The 26,689-nt window shown below is 37.2% G+C and overlaps 1 protein-coding gene across 24 annotated transcripts in view; it reads left to right on the top strand.

Annotated features, from left to right (window-relative positions):
- PAM (peptidylglycine alpha-amidating monooxygenase) overlaps positions 1 to 26,689 on the top strand; it is a 116,105-nt gene that overhangs the window by 31,208 nt on the left and 58,208 nt on the right. For all 24 annotated transcript variants that reach the window (XM_082723800.1, XM_082723821.1, XM_082723820.1 and 21 more), the window contains exons 5-9: positions 17,719 to 17,767; positions 19,056 to 19,123; positions 20,362 to 20,442; positions 20,731 to 20,807; positions 21,317 to 21,420. In XM_082723800.1, the coding sequence (XP_082579926.1) occupies positions 17,719 to 17,767; positions 19,056 to 19,123; positions 20,362 to 20,442; positions 20,731 to 20,807; positions 21,317 to 21,420 (379 nt within the window). The remainder of the gene's footprint in view (positions 1 to 17,718; positions 17,768 to 19,055; positions 19,124 to 20,361; positions 20,443 to 20,730; positions 20,808 to 21,316; positions 21,421 to 26,689) is intronic.

Below are 26,689 nucleotides of genomic sequence, written 5' to 3'. Positions count from 1 at the left end.
GGATGAGCACGAGAGAGTGGAAACAATGGCAGGCAGAAGGGAACACAGAAAGCTCTGGAGGCATTCTAATTCCACTGTGACTTCTGCCGCGTCTCTGCCTCTTAACGAGACTACTGCCAGGAAGCTAGCTATTGCAAAAAGCTTTGAAATTGTGAGCCCAGGAAAATCCCTTGCTAATGCATTTTTGAACAAGATGGAAGATAGATCAGTGGCAGGGCAGCTGCACTTAAAATTACTTCATTCCAGTATAAAGCAGACCACTCTGACTTTAGTGGAAGCATGAGAGTGCTCTTGACTCCCTGATACCTGATTGCGGAGAGAGCGGAGATGAGGGGAAATTGCGGGGAAGGTCATGGCCCACCGCTTCCTCTGGTGTTTTCTCTAAACCCCTCCCAGCAGCTTCCTCCTGCATGCTCTCTAGGAAGATACATCTCATGTGCTTTTACTCCTCTGCAAAGTGAGGGTTACTGTGGGTGGCATGTTTAAATCCATGTATTTTCTAACATTCTGGATTACTTTCCATATTTAAGAACCTCCTCTGAATCTCCCTGATATGAGGAAGTGGAGATGCAACATGGGGGGTTTGGGGGGCCGGAAAAGAATCAATGAAACAAGATGGGATCGGGAGGAAGACAAACCATAAGAGACTCTTAATCTCACAAATCAAACTGAGGGTTGCCAGGGGGAGGGGGGGAGGGAGAGGGTGGTGGGGTTATGGACATTGGGGAGGGTATGTGCTATGGTGAGTGCTGTGAAATGTGTAAGCCTGACGATTCACAGACCTGTACCCGTGGGGCTAATAATACATTATATGTTAATTAAAAAAATAAATTAAAAAAAAAAAGAAGAACCTCTTCTGAAATTGCACATGTGGACAGTGTTACTGTTCCCCTGCCTCAGGGAGCTGCCTAAAAGCCATGAGCCTCTCTACGTGGACAGAGAGACCTAGACATCACATTACTAGCACACAGCCTTGCCTTCCCTGAATAGGACCCTGATGTGCACCTAGTCCAACAAGCCTAATCCCCTTCCACAATATAGGAGGTTAGGGGCACCTGGGTGGCTCAGTTGGTTAAGCATCTGCCTTTTGAATCCTGTTATGATCTCAGGGTCCTGAGATCCAGCCCCAGGTCAGGCTCCCTCCTCAGTGGGGAGTCTGCTTTTCCCTCTTCCACTGCCCCCCTACCCCATTCATGCTGTGCTCTCTCTCAAATAAGTAAAATCTTTAATATATATATATGTATACATATATATATATATGGTTAGTATGAGGTTAGTTCTCACCATGGTCTGTCTTTCCAGGGTTCTCAACGCAGGGACAGCAGCCCTGCTTAAACAGACATATCCTCAACACATACAGAAATGTGGTTCCAGGAAGGGTACACTTTACATCATTTCCCTCTTTTCTCCCAAGACTTGATACCCATGCCACTCTTCAAGTCTCCTTTCTTCCCTCTCTGACTCCAATTTTTTATTTCTTTATTATTTTTGATATCAGGCCACAAGGTTACTCAAGTGCTGTGGGATAGATGCAGCTTGGAAGTAAGAACTTTAAATCTGATAGAAAGGAATTGGGACACATAAATCATTATATCACCTTTGGGAGTCTGGGACACCATCCCTAATCATATATGCTTGTATTCCTATAGAAAAATGTTCAAATAGTTACTCTACAAGGGATAAATGAAGACCATAAATAGCATCACATCCATTTAGACCAAATTTTGCTGCCAAACACTATTTAAAAAAAAAAAAACCTTAGGATTCCAGAGCTTTTCAGACTTTAGAATTGCAAATACTTCTATTAGAACAAAAAAACCTATTCTCTAACACTTGAGTTCTCAGTTAAAATAAAAACAAGGGTGTGAGGACTCTGGATATATCTGAATACTTACCCATTAAAATAACCCCCCCCCCCAAACTTTACTTTTCATCTTTTGGAAAATACAGAAAAACCTTAAAAAAAAACACACACAGTAAAAAAAAAAAATCACTCACCACACCTTACGATTCAAAAACCTGTAATATGAGGTGACAGTTACACATCTCCATGTGCTAAAAACCAAAGACTTACACACTTTAAAGGGGTAAATTGTATGTTATGTGAATTACACCTCAGTGAAACTGCTGAAGAAAATCTATATAGATTACATGTGTATGATACCCTTTTCATTTCTATCCCCCTCTGTCCCTGGACTCCTACCTCCAGGTAACTATCATTTATATCTGCCTAATTTTCACATGCTTATCCTAACTAACCTCTCTGTATAAACACAGAAACCCCAGATGTGTATCTATGCACTTTTTCTTTTTGGGGCAAAAATCAGACCTCTCTCTTCACAGAGCTGCATCTGCTGTTGTCTTTAATTTAACGATGTACCCTGGGTATATTTCTAAGGCAGACCATGTAAAGCTCTTCCATTATTTATAATAGCTGCCTAGTATTCTGTTGTGCAGATATACTAAAATTTATATATCCCGTTCCCTACTCAAGACATTTAAGTTCTGAGCTTTTTGCTATCATGAGTGATGCCGCAGTGAACTTTAATGTAAGCAGTGTTTTAAGTAACGATGTGTTGCTCCTGCAGGGTAGATTTCTAGAAATGGGGTTTTTGGGTCGTGTGGTGTTAAAGCCTTAACAGATTCCACTAAATTACCCAACAAAACAGTTTTTCCCATTTACAATCCAAGCGAACGAGCGAGCCTCATATCCTTACCTCCACTAGATGTTTTCACACTTGAAAAATTTTGCCCATTGTTTACTTAAATAAACAGCTTCTCTTATTATTTCATTAAAAGGATTGGAATTAGCTGGAGGGCCTTAATAGAATTACCTCTAAAGTACATACTCTTTTTCCTAAATCCTGAGAAGTCAGGGTTTCTCAGAATTTAATCTAAGGAATACCTGAGCCAGAATCTCCTTGGGGTGCTTTTTGAAGTGAAAATTCCTGGTTCCAACCAGGTACTGAGTCAGATGCACAAAAAGTAGAGGGGAGGCGCTGGTGGGTTAGAGCAGGCTCATGCTGACGCACAAGACCCAGGTGTTAATTTTCGGATGTTTTTTGAGTTGTCTGCTGATTATAACCATCCCTAAAAATGAAGGCAGTAGTTACTCAAAAATTATCACTTCCTAATTATTTTACTACATCTTTTTAATTCTGCTCTTGGGCATAATTAAGGCATTATTTCTCTTGCATCCACAGAGTGGGAATACTCTAAAATAGTGTTTAACCGCTCATCTCTCCCTAGCCCAGGGTTCCGCAACGTCCCATCCATGGCTTGGAATCAACCACAGGTTGTTTAGATTTAAGAAAACAATGGAGGGATACCTGGGTGGTGCCGTCCTTTAAGCTTCTGACTGTTGGTTGCAGCTCAGCTTGTGATCTCAGGGTTGTGAGACCAAGCTCCCAGCATGGGCTCCACACTCAGCATGGAGTCCACTTGAGATTCTCTCTCTCCCTCCCCTGCTCTTCTCACTTGTGCTTGTTCTCTCTCTCTCTCTCTCTCTCTCTCCCTCTAAAATAAATAAATAAATCTTTTTAAAGAGAGAGAGAGAAAATTATGGAAAAAGTGTTAGGCAGATTATTGTGAATAGTCTAAAAATTTGAGGAAATATCTTTACAATATTAGAACTCTTAACCAGTGCAGCAAAGACTTTGCCCACTTTATTGACAAGCAGATGCATTGACAACATGTATCTTTGTTGTTTCAATAAATGAGAACATCAGCATACATTCTTTTTTTTTAATTTTTTTTTAAGATTTTATTTATTTATTTGACAGAGAGAGATCACAAGTAGGCAGAGAGGCAGGCGGAGAGAAAGGGGGTAAGCAGGCTCCCCGCTGAGCAGAGAGCCCGATGCGGGGCTCAATCCCAGGACCCTGGGATCATGACCTGAGCTGAAGGCAGAGGCTTTAACCCACTGAGCCACCCAGGCACCCCATCAGCAAACATTCTTGTCTGAATTACTCACTCATCCATTAAAACCATCCATTGGCTATGGAAAAGTTCAGGAAAAAACTAAGGAAAGAATTCTGTGACCTTGAACTAATAGGGAATTTACAGCAAAGAATAGTATATATTTTATTATTTATTATGTGCTACACATCATATATATTAATGAAAACTATATTAAATCCATATGTACACACATGTGAATATTTTTCCCCAGAGACAATATGTTACTAGTGTATCAGTAAGCCCAGAATTCTGATTTAATGAGTTGCCCAGTTTATTTTGATGCGAACTAAAGTTTAAAAACTGAGGCTCAGATTTTCTTGTAAGAATTGAAGTTACTTCTACATTTTTCCCCCTATACTACGGGTGTGTCAGGGCAATCTCCTGGGGCTTGGGACATGAGTAGAATAATTTGCACTTACCAAAATAAGTATAATTAAATCTCAATTCTCTTAAGAAAGGGGAAGCTTTGAAAGAAGAAAATGCATTTAATTACTGCCTGGTATTCTAGCACTTTCTTGATTTCACTTAGAAATTTGAAGAAGAGTTTATTCTTAACTTTTTCATAAAATCTGGTGTTTGGATTTCAAGGAGTTGTAATAGTAGAATCCACTTACAATGCAGAGAGGACTTTCTTGGAGATCCCCCTTTCTATATATAGTTATGCAAATGTTCCTTCTTTACACTTAATCTAGATGAAATTATTTGAAGGGTGAGCAAAAATAAGTTATATCCTCCCCGTTTTTTACATTTTTATTTTTAAGTGGAATATATGGACTGAGAGGGACTAGAGCGTGAGAGGAAGGCAGAGACCATGAAACCAATTCCGAGAGAGAAATGATTGACAAGCAGGTGACATTCCAACTGCACAAAATTCTGTAGTCTCTTAGACTTCTGCAGATGCAGAGATGGAAATACGGCTGAGAAGGCATTGTTAAAAAGAAAATCATAACTTTCTTTTCTTTTCTTCTGAGAGGAAAGGAGTAAAAACCATAGGTCTTCTGTGTTGTGTACTAACGTGTTTTTAAAGTACATGTTTCTAACTCCAGAGACTGAGTCTCCAGCATGATCAGGTAAGAAACAGGGTGCCAGACGGGCTCATCCGGCCCAACCTCTCCATTTTACAGAAATGAGGGATCGATACTCAGAAAGGTTAAGTGATTTGCCTAAGGTGATAGAGCTGCTATTCCAATGCTATTAAAAACCAGAAAAATTTAATTTGCATTGGATTTCTAGTTTGTATAGGAGCCAAAGTTCATTTCCTGACTATATGAAACAAACAGTGAACCACCAGGAACTGGGAGGGATGAACTCATTCACGCACAACAGAATAAACATGTATAAAGATGGAGCCGTTTACCTCATCTTATTTATGCCTTTTCATCCTGATGTATGAAGTACTTGACTTCCCTTATCAAGCAGGGATATTTCTATATCAGGTCGCTTGATCATCCCATTGATTTCAGAAGAATTGTAATCGGATGTTCTTCATGTTCTTGTCTACCCTTCATTATACACAAGCAGCTTGATGTGAGTCATGGGCATGATTTTAGGTCTATTCAATACCTCCCCAATGATCCAAAAGCAGCCCATTATCCTGCAATATTTTTTTGCTCTTGCCGATCTCTTCGCATAAATGTGAGCTCCTTGATTCCCCAGCTTCCTGCATCTCAACTTTGTTAATCATCCTCAGTATGGAAAACTAATGATCCTTATTCATCTCATTCATTCCATGGGACACCTGTTTGTTTTTATACCTAAATATAGCCATAAAGGATCAGGAATTACATTTTCATTCATTTGGTTATGAGAAGACCTATAAAGCACTGTAGTATTATTTCTTTTTTAAAGGCTATATTCATATACCTTTAAAATGTTTTTTAATCTCTAAAATGTGTTTTTTAAAGAATGTTTTTGTCTGTAAAATGTGTTTTTTAATTTTTTTTAAGATTTTATTTATTTATTTATTTGCCAGATTGAGAGAGAGACAGTGTGCAAGCGCACAAGCAGACAGAGTGGCAGGCAGAGGTGGAGAGAGAAGCAGGCTCTCTGCCAATCAAGGAGCTCGATGCGGGACTTGATCCCAGGACCCTGGGATCATGACCAGGGCCTAAGGCAGCGGCTTAACTGACGGAGCCACCCAGGCATCCCACTAAAATGTGTTTTTTAAAGAATGTTTTTTATCTCTAAAATGTGTTTTTTATCTCTGTTTTAAAAGCAACTTAACATTAAGCAATATAATATTCAGTTTAAGTGATGTCTTTTTTAGGAAAAAAGAACGTCCCCTAATACCATTTAGTTTTGTTGCATTTCGAATTTATTTTCTAGTTGTTTTTCAAGAAAACCTTATGCTTTACCTTCATTTATTCCTTTGCAACTCATGGTTTTGTAATCACTTATAATTACTAACTCCTCTTTTGAAGTCGGTCACGGCTCCATAGTCTCAACTAATTAATTCCCTTTAAATTAATAGCAGATAACATTTCATTTTTTAACTGAAAGAAATTGAGAGGAGGAATAAAGTTACTTGCCCATCAGCTCACATAAAAATGAGAAGATGCAATTAAGTTTCTTTGACATCTAGTTGGGTCCAGACGTGCTTCAAGGCATTTTTCACATATTTCATACATATTCTAGCAGGTTTCCTACCCTTCACCCTGTCCCTCACGGCTCTCCTTCATTGCCTTCCATGTTTATGTTTGCTCACTGTGTCCTAGGAATTCTGGCAAATGGTAGAAGTTTGTAAAGAGATATGCTAGGATTTGCACCTTCCATTTCCCATTTACTATTAATTCCCTTGAATATTAGTTGACTGTCTTACTCGTAAAATGGAAAAGATAACCCTAAATAAATGCATGACCAAAAAGCATTTGATAATAATGATTCAATTATAGTATTTAGTGATATTTACAAAATATTGTTAGAAAAATATAATTCAGTGGTGCCTGGGTGGCTCAGAGGGTTAAAGTCGCTGCCTTCGGCTCAGGTCATGATCCCAGGGTCCTGGGATCGAGCCCCGTACCTGGCTCTCTCCTTGGTGGGGAGCCTGATCCTCCCTCTCTCTCTGCCTGCCTCTCTGCCTACTTGTGATCTCTCTCTGTCGAATAAATAAATAAAATCTTAAAAAAAAAAAAAAGAAAAAGAAGAATAAGATAAAATAAAATAAAATAAAAAATAAAAAGAAGAATAAAATAAGAAAGAAAAATATAATTCTCTGGACCTGAAAGAGACCCCACAAAACTCCCTCTTTCTGCCAGCAGAAACATTACTCCCCTTTTTATCCAATTTGGAAACCCTTCATCCTGCTCTCCATTTCTTTTCATTACCTATTAATTCTTATTTTCTCTCTCTTTGAAAACTTTCAAGAGTTTTTCTTATTATAGGAATATTTCTCCTCTCCACACTTCCCTAGCCTCTTTTTTTTTTTTTTTTTCAAGTCTTTCTTATTCTTGTTTCCCCAACTTAGGTGTAACATACCACCTAGAAATAACTAAAAGGAAAATAAAATCTGGTCAGTAACCAGCGTCCCTTCTACCCTAACACTTTATATTACAGTGAAAAGACTTGCTTAAGGACTGAGGGAATTTTGAGAGATAATTTGGGTCACCGAAGGGTTCAGTGTTTTTTCTTAACGTAGAAGTGATACTTAGTACTTATACACCACCTCTTAACTCTAAAGTGCTTTATAAATGTTACTTTAGTCACAACTCAACATAAACATATTGAATGACTGAAAATTAATGCTAAATCAAATATATGGGCTATAATGTTCTAAGTGTATTCCCTAGTTAATACCACGAACTACTTGCATGCATAATTATATGTAGATTAGATACTTCAGATTAATTTTTTCATTGAAGAACCAAGCACAACATACAATAGTATTTTAAGCTGATGAAGACAGTTGGGTGGAAAATGTAGCCACTGATTTTAGATTGAGCTTCAAAGGCATATATTGTAGTTTAATTACTGCTTTTGCAGAATATAAACTTCCTGTTTTCAGAACAAAGTAGGATAGTGTTGCCTCTTTTTGTTTATCATTCCTGAGCAATTAGAGTTTTGAGCTAAATAAAAGGCGGGGGTTGGGGGGAGAATATGTTGCACAAAGGAGTTGAGAATTCCAACAGGAGTGAAAGGTTAACCTTTTATATATATTTAAAACAATACTCTCAAAATGATTCAGAAATTCATAATGGAGCATTTTATATGAGAAACAATTTTAACTTTCTGTTTCAAATTGAATTTAAAAGAGTATCTCTGAGACACCTCGTCCATTTAGCATCTGCTTTGGGCTCAGATCATGATCCCGGGGTACTGGACTTGAGCCTTTGGTCAGGCTCCCTACTCAGTGGGGAGTCTGCTTTTCCCCCTCCCTCCACCCCACCTCCCACCCCACCTCCCATAGTGCTGTCTCTCACTATCTCTCTCTCTCTCTTAAATTAATAAGTAAAACCTTTTTAAAAAGTAAAAAATAATAATAATAAATAAAAATAAGTAAAACAGCATCTTTGGATCAAAATCTTAAAGTCCCTTTTCATTCCATTATTTATTTTATCTAATATTTTCTGTGTGCCTCCTAGACTTTTGCAGGGACAGTCAGCCCTCGGTGGGGAGAACAGACAATAATTGGAAGAATGCAGAAGAAAATTTAAATTATCATTTTTAAAGTGAATATATATTAAAAAACAGATACAGTAAAGAAGTTGAAGGACTTTCCCTGAGAGAAAGAGGAAAAAATATTTCTTAGTAACCAGGTGTGATATTTTAAATAGTCCAACCAAAGCCCCTGAAGCTTGTGGACAACTAGTTAAATGTGCCTGGTTTTAGCTAAAAGACAATTCCAGAAAGACAAATAAATGTTTGCATATAGCATATCCATAACATAAAGTTTTAAAACTTAATGCCTCAGGAATGGGACACAAATGGGGGGTTTTGCCTCTTAATATGGGTGTTGTTTACAAGGGTTTATTAGGTCTTTTGAATTCCTGAAGCTGTGCCTTCTGATTTGTGCATTTTTCTGTATATTATAGTTCAATAGAAAGTTCAGGAACCAATCAATAATTTAAAAACTCACTGCTATTTAAAAAAAATACTCTTTACCTAGGATTGTTGGGTTTTGTCTTTTAATTTTACTTCCTTAGAAATATGATTCTGGAAATGATTCATAATTCTCAGAGAAGAATCGTGTTAAACCCTAAACTTTACTGTAGATTTTTTATTTTTTATTGTTATTTTTTTGGCTTTCATCAGGGATGGAAACAGTAAGGTGCTCTGACATTAGTCATGCCATAACATCCTATACACACAGAGGAATTATAAAAGCACGTTGGTGAGCCTGCCTGCCTGCCTTCCATTTGATCTCTTTTGGGAACAGAACAGGCCATCATTTGTGAAAGTCGTCTTCTTGCAAGATGGATAAATGCATTTTCTCTTCCTTGCCACAGGACAAATGGAAGCCAGTAATTTCTAGTCCCATAGCAGTGAATACGAAATCAAAAGAGGCTAACTCGCTATGGTGACAGCTTCAAAAGGAATTCTTTTTTGAAGGCAGGCTTTTTTTTTTTTTCCTCGTTTATTTAACACTGAGGCGTGTCTGTTAAGCCAGCTTTCAACAGCCTCCAGGAAAACCTCTGTGCGGATTGTGTCTGCATCAGCAGTGCCCCTATTTCACTGATTTCTGCTAAACAGATAGACATTTGCCATGACTGCTCAAGGTGTTAGTGCTTTTTGAGTGGAGATTATTTTATATCAGTGTGTCTGTAACTGGAGAGTCCTGATATTCTGAGATTAGGATTTCAAGGAAGCATGAGTTCTCTAGGGGGCATTTGGTGACTTGAATTTTGTTTTGAAGAAACTCCAGAATTCTCTAGAATTCCAGGTATGCATTTTCTGTTTAATTTGGAGGATCATCTTTTTACTGAATACTGTCAAGTGACTTTAAGCCTGCATTTATAGGGGCGCCTGGGTGGCTCAGTGGGTTAAGCCTCTGCCTTCGGCTTAGGTCATGGTCTCAGGGTCCTGGGATCGAGCCCCGCATCCGGCTCTCTGGTCATCAGAGAGCCTTCTTCCTCCTCTCTCTGCCTACTTGTGATCTCTCTCTCTCTCTATTAAATAAATAAATAAAATCTTTAAAAAAAAAAAAAAAAAAGACCTGCATTTATAGTACGGGTGGTACTAAAACAAAAACAAAGACAACAACAAAGGAGCTGTGTATTAGCTTCGTTAAAACTAAAGCGAACGCAAGACCCCGGTCTGCTGTTCCCTCTACTCTTTTTCCTATTTGCCTCTTGTGCTTGTTTCCAGCTCATTTGCTGCAGCATTTCAAATGTACAGAAATAACCTTTTTTTATATAACTATACAGTCCAGCTGTGTAGAAATAACTTTTTTTTTTTTAAACAATGTGGCCCAAATGATGAAACTGACAGCAGTCTGTTCCAAGGTGAAGGAAACAACAATGCTGTGTTGTATCTATTAAGAGACTGCACTCTCCACTCTCCTAAGGGATTTTCCAAGTGATTTTGACTACATGAAAATTCCCTAACTTTAGAAACGAATCCCCAAGTCATCACCCATTCTTGGTCACCTTGGGTGCCATGACATAATCTCAGCAAAATCTCATCTGTCCCCTTAATATCATTTAGAACAAAGAACCATAAGGTGATGATCAAACCAGCTTCATGGGCAAAATAGTTATTACACTATCTATGTACATTTTTGCAAAATTATTGGTGTGTGTCCTCTGATTTCCTTGATTCATTTTTGTTCTAGACAGTGAGAAATTCAGGAAGGTGGCCTTTAACTTATGTTCAGAACACTCTTAAAGGGTGGAAGAGTATGATACCGTTGACTACTTGCTTACAAACTTCGTGAACTATGTTTTTATCATTAAACATGTTATTTCTTTGCTTTTCATAAGATTTGGCAATGGTTCCAGGCATGCTTCCATAAGGAAAGGATCCATTATCCAAAACTGTGGCTGGAATAGTAGATAACGTGCATGCTTTCTCCTTTACCTTCCTAAGAGAGTGCAGTGAATGGAAATCCACTCTACGACTGTCTTTCTGAAGGACTTTTCCAATTAGTGGGATGTAGCTTGTAACAATACACTGGTTCCCCTAGGATCGATGGTTAACCTGTTTTTTATTGAAGCAGGAAACCACCAGGACAAGCTGAGCTCATGAAGTGTAGAAGGCTCTCTCCAGAGGGAAAGATTAGGAGAGACCAGCAGTCTTCCAAGGACCTACCATCTAATAGGTTATTATCATGCATTATTCCACATAGTTACTTTACTACTTAGCCCTGTATCCAAGCAGGAACGACAAGCTATTATTAGAAAAGCAAGCTAAATAGTTTGGAATGGATATGCCTCCATCCCATGCATTCACCTCCCATTAAGAGAATGAACTTCCTGCGTAAGTGGAGTCCTTAAGTACCACTTATCCATTCTTGCTTAATTCCTTTATCTTAGCTTGAGGATATTTCATAGATAAAATGCCTTGGAAGTGTTTCAGAAATGGAACTCTTTTTCTTTAAAGTGAGACATGTTTAGTAAATATTAGCTACCCAGGTGCGTCCCAGTTAGCTGAATTATTTTAGCCAACACCCTTAATCCCAGTAGCTTCTTTCCCCCAGTCTATAACGTGTAAGAATTGAACTCCCTCATCTTCTGCATCCCTTTCAGTTCTGAAATTCTGAGTCTATGTATTTGATAAAATACCATGCTATGGGTTATACATCTCTGCCTCGGCAGAGGAGAGCAATTTCTCAAAAAACTCAAGCTTGAGATCCTTGTGGAATGGTCATCCAGTTTTCATCTGGCTCAAGATTAGATTCTGATTGAATGCTATTGTCAAGCCTCATCCAGTGTCTGGAAATACTTGTTTCTGCCATTATCAGTCTACTTCTAGAAGTCTTGCCACTCAACTCCTGGTACTACATTATAGTCCTATGCTTCTGAGACATTATTAGACTTTCTAACTTTATATTTTTTTAAAAATAATTTTTTTAACTTTTCCACTTTAATGTCTTCACCATTACAAAAGCTCCTAATACCTACATGTGTCATTATAATGAAATATAGTGACATATAATGAAATTAGTCCCAATGTCACCTGATACCTACCTAGTGATAAAGTTTCATCTCCACATCTTGAAATCCATTAGGGTACAATTATGTGTTACTAAAAGAGAACAGCAATCATGAAAGATCTCTTTATCAGGGATGTCTGGGGTTCAGTCCTCAGTAAGCACAGAACATTAATAGCTAAGGGTCAAGAATTCACCAGTGTACCTTAGAGAAAGAGTGAACCTATAGCCCAATCCAATAAAGAAGAGAATGATTTACTTTGGGATAAGAAAACTAAAATAAACTAAAATAAAATAAATGAAGCTACCTGGAAGGAACAGCTGTCATGATTTTTGCACGAAGATAGTTGTTCAGGATAAGTGAGCAAAAGTAGAATAAACAACAATTTCAGAATCAGTATAAAAAGGCCTCACTCTCTCTTCTAAAAACAAGGGATCCTGTTGAACTGACCTCTAGTCTAGACCTCAGAAAGAAGTATATTGTCTTGGGTCTGGTCAAAGAGAACTTTATTACTAAAAGTTGGGGAGGGACCTTAAGACAATGCATTATCAACTCTTTCATGATCATGTGGTACCCAATCCAAAAATTTCATTTTAGCCAGACCTTGCTATTTACGTCTTACTAATATTTCTGTATTTCACTGGTGACTCTGTTCTTTATCTACCCAGTGCACACCCTTCTGAATCAGCATTTCTGTAACCACTTTGAGAGTATCCCTGTTTTGTACGGTATCTTTAAAATACCATTTCTTGGGGCGCCTGGGTGGCTCAATAGGTTAAAGCCTCTGCCTTCAGCTCAGGTCATGATCCCAGGGTCCTGGGATCAAGCCCTGCATGGGGGGTCTCTGCTCAGTGGGGAGCCTGCTTCCTCCTCTCTCTCTCTCTGCCTGCCTCTCTGCCTGCTTGTGCTCTCTGTCAAATAAATAAATAAAATAAAAAAAAATAAATTAAATAACATTTCTTTTCTTTCTTTCATTTTTTTAAAATTCACTTTGGTTCCTAATTTATTTTTTTTACTTAGGACAAAATTCTTTACAATATGAAGTGTTTCTTTGTTTTTGTTGTTGTTTTGTTTTTTACTAGAGGAAACAGACCTTTTTTTTTTTTTTTTTTTTTTGGTGTTCAGTGATTCATCAGTTAAGTTTAACACACAGTGCTCATCATAGCACATGCCCTCCTGAATACCCATCACCCTGTTACCCCCTCTACTCTCTCTCCTTCGCTCTGAATCCCTCAGATCGTTTCCCGGGGTCCATTGTCTCTTTCAATTATAATTCCTTTTTTTTATCATCTCTTTACTCATTTAACATTTCCATGTTCCTTTCCTCTTTTCTTCTATCCCTCTGTTATTACATGAAGAAATTCTGTGTTTCTTCAATGAAAGAAACAATTCAGTTAAAGAAAGATTTCCAGTTTCTTCAATTAAAGAAATTCCAGACCTATGATTATGAAAATGTGTTTCTCAAAAGAAAATATTCATGTGTTGAAGATTCTTGGAATCTACCAATAAAAAGAAACCTGGCGATTCATAGACCCCTGGGGATAAAAATATATGTTTATAAAAAATTAAAAATTAAAAAAAAAAAAGAATTTGTTTTCACCTGGTGGGGTACCAGGTGGTGGGTATTATTGAGGGCACGGATTGCATGGAGCACTGGGTGGGATGAAAAAATAATGAATACTGTTATGCTGAAAATAAATAAATTTAATTTAAAAAAAAGAATAATGATAATAATAACTAAGATGCATTGGATTTTTACTGTGCTCCATTTAGAGTGCTCCATTCTTGACATAGATTATCTCATTTATAGACTGCAGTTTCTTAGTGGTATCAATATTGATCGCAAGTACTAATCTACCAAGTGTTAAAATTGGTAACCTTCCAGATCCTACTCATTTTAAGCAAAGGCACTCAGTGAGCACATAGCTGAAACTGATGATGATCTTATTAAGGCACTATGGTCAACTAACTGTGCAATTAAAATACACAGATTACTTTCAAACTTTCCACTCAGCAAATCTGACATTGGACATGTACAAATGTACAATATTTATGTGGAAATACAAATTGGAGAAAGAATCCACTTCCTATTCTACCTTTCTTTCAGACAAATTCAATCCTATAATTTCAGACCATTTTAGTTATTGACTCATTACCATTCCCATCTATTTTTACTTTTTTTTTTAAGATTTTATTTATTTATTTGACAGAGAGAAATCACAAGTAGACGGAGAAGCAGGCAGAGAGAGAGAGAGGGAAGCAGGCTCCCCGCTGAGCAGAAAGCCCGATGCGGGACTCGATCCCAAGACCCTGAGATCATGACCTGAGCCGAAGGCAGCGGCTTAACCCACTGAGCCACCCAGGCGCCCCCACCATTCCCATCTATTTTTTAAGCTGCGGAATTCCATTGCTCTGGTCTTCTGCCCTATGTTAACCTTTGCATCTGTTTCCTCTCTTCTCCTCTCTCCTGTTTACTTTCATTCTAGTCACAGAATCAGCCTTTCTGACCCAACTTTTTCAGCTAGCTTATGATTTGGTATTCTGAGTTCATTTTCTATACATTTCTTAACTATCTCAGTCCTGATTTCATTTTTTTTTTTGTTTTGTTTTATGTGACAAAATATTAGCAGAGGCATTGACATGTATTTTTAATGATAATAAACCTTCTAAGTTGTCATTCATTTTTAGGACAATGTGTGTTAGAGACAGATTTCATATAGAGCCCAGTGAATTGAAATGAGTCAATCCCTACTTGTATCTGGTAACTTGTATCCTTGCTTTGTATCTTGTGGCTAAAGCACTGTGTTCCAGTAGAAGGGCAGACAAAGTCAGAGCACACTGAAAATCATCAGTAAAATGTGCAAAACTAGCTGAAGTTTTTGAGTTCAGGTGAAGTAAGACCAGAATAGAGGTTATGTAAATAATAATGCATCATTGTGGCAAGGATCACACTGGGAGTTAGAAGGTCATAATCTTCATACCAGACACTAGGTTAAAACAGGCTTCTCTCCAAAGTTGCCACATGCTAGAAGAGTATCAGTGGATCCAGTAGCCCTCCAGGCCCCCGGCCCACCTTGTTTGAGGGAGTTCAGGTTGCTCTCCCTGGGGCTTCTCACTATGTGTATATACAGGCACATGGGCTCTTCAGGTCAAACTGTGAAAAGTAGTACTAAAAGAGATCACAAACATTTACAGTATTAAAATTTGACTTTGAAATAATATATGTGGAACAATTGACTCTAATAATGTCTAAAATGCATATATGTGCTTTACAAGTATTGTCTTTACTTGGCAATAACTTCTAGAATTGTGTTCAGCTTAAAATGTCATTGTTAGAATGTGTATTTATCGATTACCAACAGAATTTCTTAAAGTCACAGAGTTATCCCGTGATTAAATGGTGATGATAATCTGAAGTATTATCCATAATTTAAGGCATCATATCTGCATGCTTACACACATACCCACATACTCACACAGCACAATTTTTAGAAATGCCTCACTTCATGCTGATCCAGTGGATCAAATTGACCAGATAAATTTGATGTAAACAAATTCCTTCAGCAGTGACGCAGAAATTCTATCTAGTGTGGTTTTTAAGTGATCTTGTAACTAATATCCATTCTACATTTTTTTTTTAATTTTTTTGAGCTTTTTACAAAACAGACATCATTTTTACTTTGGATTCCTTTTTTTAAAAAAATATTTTATTTACTTATTTGACAGAGGGAGAGAGATCACAAGTAGGCAGAGCAGCAGGCAGAGAGAGTGAAGCAGGCTCCCCACTGAGTGGAGAGGGGGTTAAAGCCTCTGCCTTCAGCTCAGGTCATGATCTCAGGGTCTTGGGATCGAGCCCCACATTGGGCTTTTAGCTCAGCAGGGAGCCTGCTTCCCCCTCTCTCTCTCTCTGCCTGCCTCTCTGCCTACTTGTGATCTCTCTCTCTGTCAAATAAATAAATAAATAATATCTTTTAAAAAATAAAAATAAAAAACCCTCTAGAGTGAAACAAATATATAATATTTACATAGCAAGGGCTGTTATTTAATTTGGAGAAAACTTTGCTAAGTGTGGTTATTAAAAAGAAGTCTTCAAATTAGATTTTGACATATTTACTAACATACATAAGTTTCTGACCTATTTTTGAGATTTAATCTGAGTAGAAAGCCACTCAATTGAGACCATTGTACTCAGGAACATTAGGTAGGAGGAGGCATTGTCATGGGTGATAGCTGGCATGTTACTATTAGTGACATTCCTGCTACTCTAAATTTGGTGATATTTCATCTTGTATGATACATTTCTTTAGTAGTTTATGAAACATGTTAATTCATCTATTAATTGTTCCCATTTAATTTTTTTAAAGTCCTGCTTAAGAATATTAGCCAAAATGAATGTCAAAATGAGATTCACTTGGCTCTTCCAATGCAAAGATGTAATGTAAAACCAAGAAGCAATTCTCATTGCACACTGGCCCTTTCGCTTGGACAGACATTGTATGGGGGAAGAAACTTTCTCCTGGTTTATTGTGAATTAAAATAAAAGATTACAAAGCCTAACATCCAGTAAATTAGTAATCTGTAAGTGCCAGGTGCTGTGCCAGATAAACACCTTCTATAATCCTGTCACTTTGTTTAAAATCTTCCAGTGGAGGTGCCTGGGTGGCTCAGGGGGTTAAAGCCTCTGCCTTCAGCTCAGGTCATGATCCCAGGGTCCTGGGATCGAGCCCCGCATCGGGCTCTCTGCTCAGCAGGGAGCCTGCTTCCCCCTCTCTTTCTGCCTGCCTCTCTGCCTGCTTATGATCTCTGTCAAATAAATCAATAAAATCTTTTTAAAAAATTGAGATATGATGTTTTATAAATACTTAGAATATAAGTGTGAAGTACAAAAAATTTAGCATACACAGAAATAGAAGGAATGAGTAAGTATGAGTTACTCTTCATGGTCTCTGTGGTGAAGGGTCAGCAAGTTCAACAAGATAAAAATTTGGATGGGTAATTTAAATTTTTACCTTCTTTCTACTTGGGGAAGGCAAAGGAATAAGGAAGAGGATTCGTAAGAGGTCTCTGAAGCGTCTTTGGCAAAAATTGGGAGGCTTTCCACTGAAGTTGAGGTGAATGTTGCCATCAGGTTTCTATTGAGAAGGTAGGAATGGGCAAAGCCTAGAAACCAAACAAGGTGATCCCTGTACATATATCAAAGACATTACAGATGCTAGACATGGTCCTATCTAGAATGGTCAAATTATGGACTACTTCCATTTTTGAAAAGTAGAGAACCTAGTTGTTCGGAGCCAGCATGGAACAAACCAGTTAATCAGCTTTCCTGGATGTTTCAACAGTGTAGATCATTCATAGAGTAGCAACAACTTTCTTCTGTGAGCTATGACTAGTATCTAGTACGGCTATGGGAAAGCAGGTAACTCGTCAGTTTGAGGAGTCAAGAAAAAAACCACAGGCTGCTCGAAATGATAGCTTTGTTGTTGCTGTCGTTGATGCACTGGAGATTAAATATATTCATGAATAAGAAAATACTCTGTAGACTATAAAGCACCATACAAACAAAAACATAGTTTGTGTTAGGACTGAGTTATAATCATGTAAAATTTAGTAGTTTGAAATCTGCTTCTCACATTTTCATATTTAAGGTGTGTACTTTGTCTGCATGTGTTTTCAGATAATCACAAAGACTGTTCTGGTGTGTCTTTACACCTCACACGCCTGCCGTAAGTATTTCTAGTTCCCCTACCTAAGTGACAGCTTTAAGATCTTTGAGAACCTGAAAGTGGGAAATCCACTGTATTCATTGTCTATTGTTATATAACAAATTACCCTAAACTTAGTGGCTTAAAACAACAAATATTCTGGGCACAAGCTTAGCCGGGGACAGTGGCTGGTGTCACACAAAGGCTGCAATCAGGGGCTCAGCCAGGGTTTCAGAAACATCTCCGGGCTCCGCTGGGGTGGGAGCCACTTCCAAGATCACTCACACAGCTATGGACAGGATTCAGTTCCTTGTTGGTTGTTGTCTGGAGGACTCCTTCATTTCTTGCCTTGTGGACTCTAAACAGGGCAGCTTACAGAATGGTGGTGATTGGCTTCCATCACAGCCAGCAAGAAAAAGCAAGATGGAAACCACAGCCTTGTAGCCTGATGTCAGAAGTTAGTGAAGAATATAGAAATCTGATGGGTGAAGAAAAGGGTTGCCACAAATCTTCATACTCTGACTCCTATGGGGGGAAAAAAAAATGAAATTGCTTTGTCTTATTCTTTTTTAAGAATAACCAACCCCGAGGTCCAGTTACTATGCCCAGCCCATGCCCAAGGGAAGAAGATTAGACAAGGGCATGAATGTCAGAGCTAGGAATTACTGAGAGCTGTATCAGCCAGAATTCTCTGGAGAAACTGAACCAATAGAATGTACACACGCATGCACGCACACACAAAGGGAAAGAAAGAGAGAGATTTACTTCAAGGAATTGGCTTACACAGTTGTGGGGTCTGGCAAGTCTGCAGTCTACAAGGCAGGCTGGAAATTCTGGCAGGAGTCAGTGTGGAGTTTTGAGTCCAACGCAGTCTGGAGGCAGAATTCTTTCCTCTTCCTGGGACCTCAGGCTTTACTCTTAAGAGACCCACCCACACTGTGAATGGTAATCTGCTTTAGTCCAAGTCAGTAATTTAAACATTGGTCACAACTAAAAAATACCTCCCAATGTTTGACCAAACTACTGGGGTCTATGCTTTAGATAGTGGACAGAGACACTTAACCATCACGGGAGCCATTAGAGACTGCCTTCCACATTATTTATGGCAATAAATATTTTTAGCTATTTATCCAAAAAAATAAGTTATTTAAATAAAAAAAAAACATACATCCTACCTCTTTTTCTGTATTGTTTTCATTTTCATATGAATCATATATTATAGTTCAATGTATTCAAGTATATCTTATTTTTCTAAGGCCATAGTTTTGATCTTTCAGATAGTTGATATAAATGTTACTGTTTCCTGCAGACAGCCTCTCATTGCTGGCATGTACCTTATGATGTCTGTTGACACTGTTATTCCACCGGGAGAGAAAGGTAATTTTATCTTTTAGTATTTACCATTATCTTTACTTAACCTATATGAATGGATTTACAGTATTTTTAAATAAAATTTTGAAATGATCTATTGCCCTGAAAACTAAACCAATTCTTTATTATCCTTAGATTCTAAATAGATTTCTCTACTATTCCAAGCCAGTAGTTTATTATATCCATTCTTTTACGAGATGCTAAGGACTGAGGCTCATAGGTAGGTAATAGGTTATGTAAATACAAAAATAAATCTTGAGTATTTTACAAATCAGTCATCCATCCTTTAGATGCCAAAGACGAATCTCATCATGTACTGTGACATTAACTACTGTAGAGAATATCAGTTTCAAAGTCAAGAGGCTAGCAAACCCAAGACCAGCTCAGTCTTTGAACTTAGATGCTGGGCTTAATTCCCTATTTGTAAAATGGAGATAATAATAGCTGATTCTTCTAAACTTACAAAAAGCTATTAGAGTAAGTGTAATATTATTTAGCAGTGTATCTAATCATCTGATGAAAATGCCATGTTAAATATTACTCCTTTGTTTTTACTGGGATTCTTGTAAAGTTATTGACAAGTATGGTCTCATTGTTACTATCAAAGACACATTTATTGAATAACTACAGTGTTTTCGACTGAAAGAGAAGTAAATGAAGTGGTTCCTTCTCAACAGGTATTGTCAATGTAGTTATCTTAAGTGTTTGCAGCCAGTTGTTAAGTTTTTTCAACTGCATAAATTGTCATGATAAAAGTAGCAAATGAAGGGGCACCTGGGTGTCTCAGTGGGTTAAAGCCTCTGCCTTCGCTTAGGTCATGATCTCAGGGATCTGGAATCGGGCCCCACCCGGGGCTCTGTGCTCCGTGCGGAGTCCGCTTTTTTCCCCCTCTCTTTTCTGCCTGCCTCTCTGTCAAATAAATAAATAAAATCTTAAAAAGAAAAGAAAAAAGTAGCAAATGAAGCCTATGTTTTCGCTTCATCTTATTTGGCGCTAGGCATTTTGTTTATGAAAGAAATTAAATGTGAGGGCCAGAGGTTATTAACTCATCTTAGTAAACTGGCTGGCACATAATAGGCCTTAACACCTGCTGCATACCTGAGTGCATGTTTACTTTATAGGAACCCCCCCCCGCACCCCGCCGCCTAGCCACTTGTGAATAACCTGTATATATTTTTAGATGAAAATAATGTTATTTTCCAGTTGGATAGTGACCCTTTTTTCTGTGTTTTCATTTTGAACAGTGGTGAATTCTGACATTTCGTGCCATTACAAAAAGTATCCAATGCATGTCTTTGCCTATAGAGTTCACACTCACCATTTAGGTAAGAACTTTAACCTACAGGTTAAATTATAAATATTTGACTTGCCGCTTGCTAACACTATAAATGTAAAATGTAAATTGTATTTGACTTTAAATCTGTTTCAATGAAAGATTTTTGCATACTACCTTGAAATTGTGTGTTTTTTCATCGTATCGTTTTCATTAAAATACCTAGCATTTTGGGTTCTGACAATATTCAGATTTTATTTTGAAAAAGGAAAGCAAATGGTGCCTTTTATTTTTCTAATACTTCATGACATTACATGATTGTAATTCGTGTTCATTACAGGTAAGGTAGTCAGTGGATACAGAGTAAGAAATGGACAGTGGGCACTGATTGGACGCCAGAGTCCCCAGCTGCCACAGGTGTGTAGAAACTGGTTTAATTTTTTTTTAAATATATAATGTATTATTTGTTTCAGGGGTACAGGTCTGTGAATCATCTGTCTTACACAATTCACAGCACTCAGCATAGCACATACTCTCCCTGATGTCCATCACCCAGCCACCCTATCCCTCCCCCACCTTACCCCTCCAAGCAATTAAACTGGTTTAATTTTGAGACAAAAAAAAAATAGTAATCAACAGATAGCAGTCTTAGAAACCCTTATAGAATCCTTGTGAATTTCTCTAGAATCCTAACATCTCTAAATCTACATTTATTGTTTATCCAAACTGCGTATAGCCTCCTTTTTTACAACTTCCAGCTTGGCTGTTTCTCTTAACATTTGTAAACATGCTGGTGAATTGTGTGTCTGTGTGTTCATGTCTTCATCGTCTCTATCCAGGGTATGCCAGGCCTCACGTTATCAAAGCACATAGTTCTGGGTTTTATTGGCAATTTTAATGAATCAGTGTGTTTCTCTTCTTGGTAGGCTTTCTACCCTGTGGAGCACCCAGTAGATGTGAGTTTTGGTGACATATTGGCAGCAAGATGTGTGTTCTCTGGTGAAGGAAGGACAGAATCCACGTACATTGGGTATGGTTTTGTAAATTCCAGTATTTAAAAATATTTTATTGGGGCAAGGCATGATTATAAGTGATAGATATGTTTGTGAATGAATTGCACAATTTTTTATTATCATGAACAATTATAGCAAACTGTATATCGCAGTTTCTCATTTTCGAGCTGAGTGATTAGGATAAACTCCAGAACATGTGCTTATTTTTTTATGTTTCCTTTCCTCCTATTTATTCAGAACCCTGAATATCACACCTCTATATATTATAGATGCCACAAGAGTATATATTATTTCCTTAGGTTCATTTAATAAAGAAAAATATAATTGATTATGAATTTTTTTCTCAAGTGTCTTTTTGTCCTATGTTCAAATTTAGGCAAATATATAGCTTCCCCATTTGGTGGTGTCCATTAATTACTCAGAACTGTGATTTTTTTTTCCCTGTCTCTTAAAACTTCTGTGTATTCATTTTTTTCCCAGTTGTTTAGGCTACCAAATAGGAACAATAATTTTCAGCTCTTTTCCAAAAGACCACCTTAACTAGTTTTCAAACTATTGAGCCTCTTTGAAATACATGTATTTTATAACCCTAAGTAAAATTTTCAAAGCACTGTGAACGCATTCAAAAAAAGTTTGCCTGAATTAAAAATGAAAGATAAAGTGTCTTTTTTTTTTTTTTTGTCAAAAAAGAACCAAGAGCCTTCTTTCCATGTTAAATTAGGTTATAAAATATTTACTTATGCCACCTGGAAGCTGGAGTTTTAAGGCATTTATCTTTGATCAAAGAGAGGTTACAGAAGTAGGCATCTGAAAATAGATATTAAATGTACTAAGGTTGAGTCTTAAGATGACAATACTAGCTCTTGGTTGTCAGGGGAAACAAAAGCTGCTGAAGCCGGTGAAAGTAAAAAGGCATTTGAGACAGTGGAATAGGATTTTTTTATGTCACTCTAAAGGGTTGCTGTATTAATAAACATCAACGTTAAGGCTAAAGATGGGACAGTTAAGAAAAAAATTAACAAGTTCTATTAAACAAGAAACCTCCAAGAGTTTTGCTTTTGAATAAATTTTGTAAGTTTGGGAGAGATAAGGAAAACAATAAAATCATGATGTTGCATGCTAACTGTAAGAAAAAGTTTGACAAAGTGGACAAGATTAGATTTAAAGGAGTGAGACATTCACTTCTTAGTAGTCATTATTATTATTATTATTATTTTAAAGATTTTAAAGTGAGCTCTGCACCAAATATGGATCTCACACCCACAACCCCAAGATCAAGCGTTGCATGCTTTGCTGACTGAGGGGGCCAGCCAGGTGCCACCTTACCAGCCTTGTAATATATGAGTCATAGAGTGTTGATGAGCTGTTTTCCGCTCTATGTTAGTGTAGATCCTCTACAACTTTACTTAAGTGCCATCGGTAATAGGTAGATTAAATAGGAAAAATATCCCTTTCAACCCATTCTACATATTAGTGTATAAATTCAAGTGTGGAATACATAGAATTTTTGGTTTAAATAATCTGGGAGGTTATAACTTTGGCCAGATTGTATCCTTTGAGTATCCTCCATGAGACAGTATCAAACAGAAATGAGTGACTTGTTACAATGCCAGGATGAAAGGCCAAAGTAATCTGAAGAAGGCTGTTTCATCAGCAGTTCAGAATGATTCAGTCTTTTAACAAGTGTGCATCTTGCTTTAAAATAATACCTTAAGGGCGCCTGGGTGGCTCAGTGGGTTAAGCCACTGCCTTTGGCTCAGGTCATGATCTCAGGGTCCTGGGATCGAGTTCCGCGTCGGGCTCTCTGCTCAGCGGGGAGCCTGCTTCCTCCTCTCTCTCTCTGCCTGCCTCTCTGCCAACTTGTGATCTCTCTCTGCCAAATAAATAAATAAATCTTTAAAAAAAATAAAATAAAATAATACCTTAAAATGACTGTACCAGTCTCTCTTTTTGTAAATCTCATGTAGGCCACAGGGAATGCTATTTTGAAATACAAATGAAATAGAAAGAAATTATAGGAAGTTAAGTTATTGGATAAGTCCATATTCTGAATAAATATTTAATTTATATTAGGGCAGCATTTTTTTCCCCTATAGAATGATAAACTAATAAGACAGGTTTGAATAAAATTTAAATATGAATACAAATTCTCATATTAATGCATAATATTTTTGTATCACTTAATATACATTTTAGTTTTAGAAAGGTAATAGTATCAATGCATCCGTTTTATAAAATACAGGATACCACTGCCACAGGGAGCTATAGAATTACAGTGGAGAATGTAACCAGTTAAAAAAAAAAGAAGAAAGAAAACTAGTGTTTTATGAGTCTGTTAAATGATACTCTGCAAATCTCTCCCTTTTCTCCCTTCCTGCCAAACCCCCAACATGAACATACATGAACATGTACCCCACCCCCAGCCCTGGGCACAGGTTAGAAACATGAGCATAAAAAGACTCCTCAGATACACGCAATTTACCACAGGTCATATGGGCAGCAGTCATATGGGCAGTTCTCCATGCCTTGGAAGAACTACAAGCATCTTGATTTTAATTTTCTTAATTCTGAAGCTACCTGGAAACTAGGTTTTACAGGAAAATTCTATCGGTGGCCTACCAAGAAGATGTTCAGCCAAGTAATTTTTCACCCAATCTGAGCTTAACTCTATATTGAGCTAAAAATCTTAAGACTGGAGAAAATTGTGCTTATGTGGAACAATCATACTTAACTAATAAAAAGCCCTTTTAAACATAGGGACTGATTTTTTTTCCCAGCAGGGATGCATCACAAAACACAACCATTAAAAATTAGGTGGATTTTGAGATAAGACATATAAAGAAATTTACCAAATGGTAGTAATTTTTATCTGGGTATATTAAATTTCTTTTTAAATTGTAAATATGAATACTATGTCTTAGACAAATTTGCACCAATATCGGGGTGCCTGGGTGGCTCAGTGGGTTAAAGCCTCTGCCTTCAGCTCAGTTCATGATCCCAGGATCCTGGAATCAAGCCCCGCATCGATCTCTCTGCTCAGTAGGGAGCCTGCTTCCTTCTCTCTTTCTCTGCCTGCCTCTCTGCCTACTTGTGATCTCTGTCTATCAAATGAATAAATAAAATCTTTAAAAAAAAAAATTTCACCAATGTATGTACTAACAACATAGTACCCATTAATCAATGGAGAGGCTATATTTTGTGCCTGTCTGCATTACATATTTTATATTCCATATGACACTTCTCTGAATTCCTTTCAAATGTTCAGTCAAGTTTAAACAAACAACCAAAAAAAGAATTTTATTAAGGCAGCCGATTAAGCTAATTAAGTCAGCTAATTTGCTAATATTTTAAATTAACTCTTGAGAATTGGTAGATAATATTTACATATTTGGTCAATTTTGTTGGTCATATTTTTCCATTGGAGCCAGTTATATCATATACATATGAGAATGTCTAATGAATATTCATAGATACTAAACACAGCACTTTAGTCAACATTTTAAAGTATATTATATGTAAAGGTAAAATTATATGGACAGAAACTCCTTAATGTGTAAGTTTAAAAGCCCCATGAAAGCTCTGAAGAAACGATTCAGAGTTTTGAAAAATAACTTCTTTAAAGTGTCCTATTTCTTTCCAAAATCAGTATTTCCCATCATTGTTTTTTGTTTTGTTTTGTTTTTTTAAGCCCAGCATCTGTTGAGCATAAGGGACCTAGGGATGAGGGAATCATTGAAGTGGAGGGAGTATCACGGTCTGATACACAGTCCTCACAGACAACAAGATTTGTGTTTTTTTAAAAGGTTCATTCAGAATATTTAGTACTTTCTCAAATCTCTATTACATATCTTTATAATATGAAATAATATATTTTATTAAAACCCTCCTAAAACATAGATGATAAATAGGTAGATAGATAGACAGATAGATATAAATATTTTTCTGGAATGCCCTAGATGGAGTTCATAAAATTAACCTGACTCAGCAGTGTGATACATTAGGGGCTAACAGGCTATACCATAACAAGTTGTAAACATTTATTAAGATATATTATTCATTCTTCCTTCCCTCAACAAATATTTATTGAGAGCTTAACTATTTTCAAGCTCATCACAGCTTGTCAGATTTAGAGTGAGCTGATATGAAAAAGTAGTTATCACATAAGCACTTTATTTTGCATGAAGATGAAAGAAAGGCACCACTGTAATTTTGGAATATAAGTGATGCTAGCAGGCATCATTTAGAGAATCACATTGGCGTTAGGAAATGCTGAAAGGGCCATTCAGCAGAACCAGGGTAAATGTGTGAACACAGCCTCCCTCCATACTTTCTCATATTAATAATCATTAGGTTGACAGAGTTGAATTGTGTGTGTTGTCCTCTATAGAAAACAAGGGTAGATGTGTCAACATTCTCCCTTAGGAATACAGAAAGCAGTTTAATTTAAAGTCAGAGCTTCTTTTATTTATTTATTTTTTTCTTCCGAATGAAGGAAAGATGGATGAGGAATAAAATAGGCAAACTGGTTTGCTGATACTAAGATTTGAGTCCTGACATATTTAAGATGTGATTGTTTCTCTGTCAAGTAGGAGAAACTTAGCCACCTTAACTATGAGTTTGATGATAAGTGGAAAGGCATAAAGTCTGATCTTTTCTTTTCCTTCAGGTCTTTAATGAATTTTTCTTTGTGATAGCAAAGATTTTAAAGTGATTTGATCAGTTCAATTTTGTATCAGAGAATCAGTACCTTAAATGAATATTGGTGAGCTGATTATGCTGTCTCATAAAGTCATGTGTTTAGAGATGAACATGGACATGAGGTAAAACAGGTAAAATGTGGAAGGATCTGTCCATGGATTAGTTGCAAGTTTCAATTATTACTATATACATTTGCTGAATTTTTTTTTTTTTTTTTTTTTTTTTTTTTTACTTTCACTGGTTGGAAGACTTTGCTTGATTATTTTGCTTATCCTCTCTACACGATGATTCAAGGTCTTCTAAGCTAGAGCCACATCTGAAATTCCTTTTCCCTCATCTCTGTCTCTTGATCTACACATTTTTCTGCATTTTGAATGGGGAAAGAGTGGAGAATATGGTGAAGGGTTCTGGCTTATTACTCTGGCACCAGCCATTTCTTTTATAACACACAGCTTTCTGGCCAACTCCAGTGAGGTTAAAATGAAATTCTTAGGGAGGGTGTTTTGACACGTGAAGACGTGTGTAGTGAACAGGTGTTTGTTTGGGGCTGCACCTCACAGGAGAGGCAATTACACGGACAGGTATCAG

Source organism: Mustela nivalis (assembly GCF_964662115.1).
Source record: "Mustela nivalis genome assembly, chromosome: 3".
NCBI classification, from domain to species: Eukaryota; Metazoa; Chordata; class Mammalia; order Carnivora; family Mustelidae; genus Mustela; species Mustela nivalis.
The sequence above is the reverse complement of the archived record's forward strand: the minus strand, read 5'-3'. Positions and strand labels throughout refer to the sequence as shown.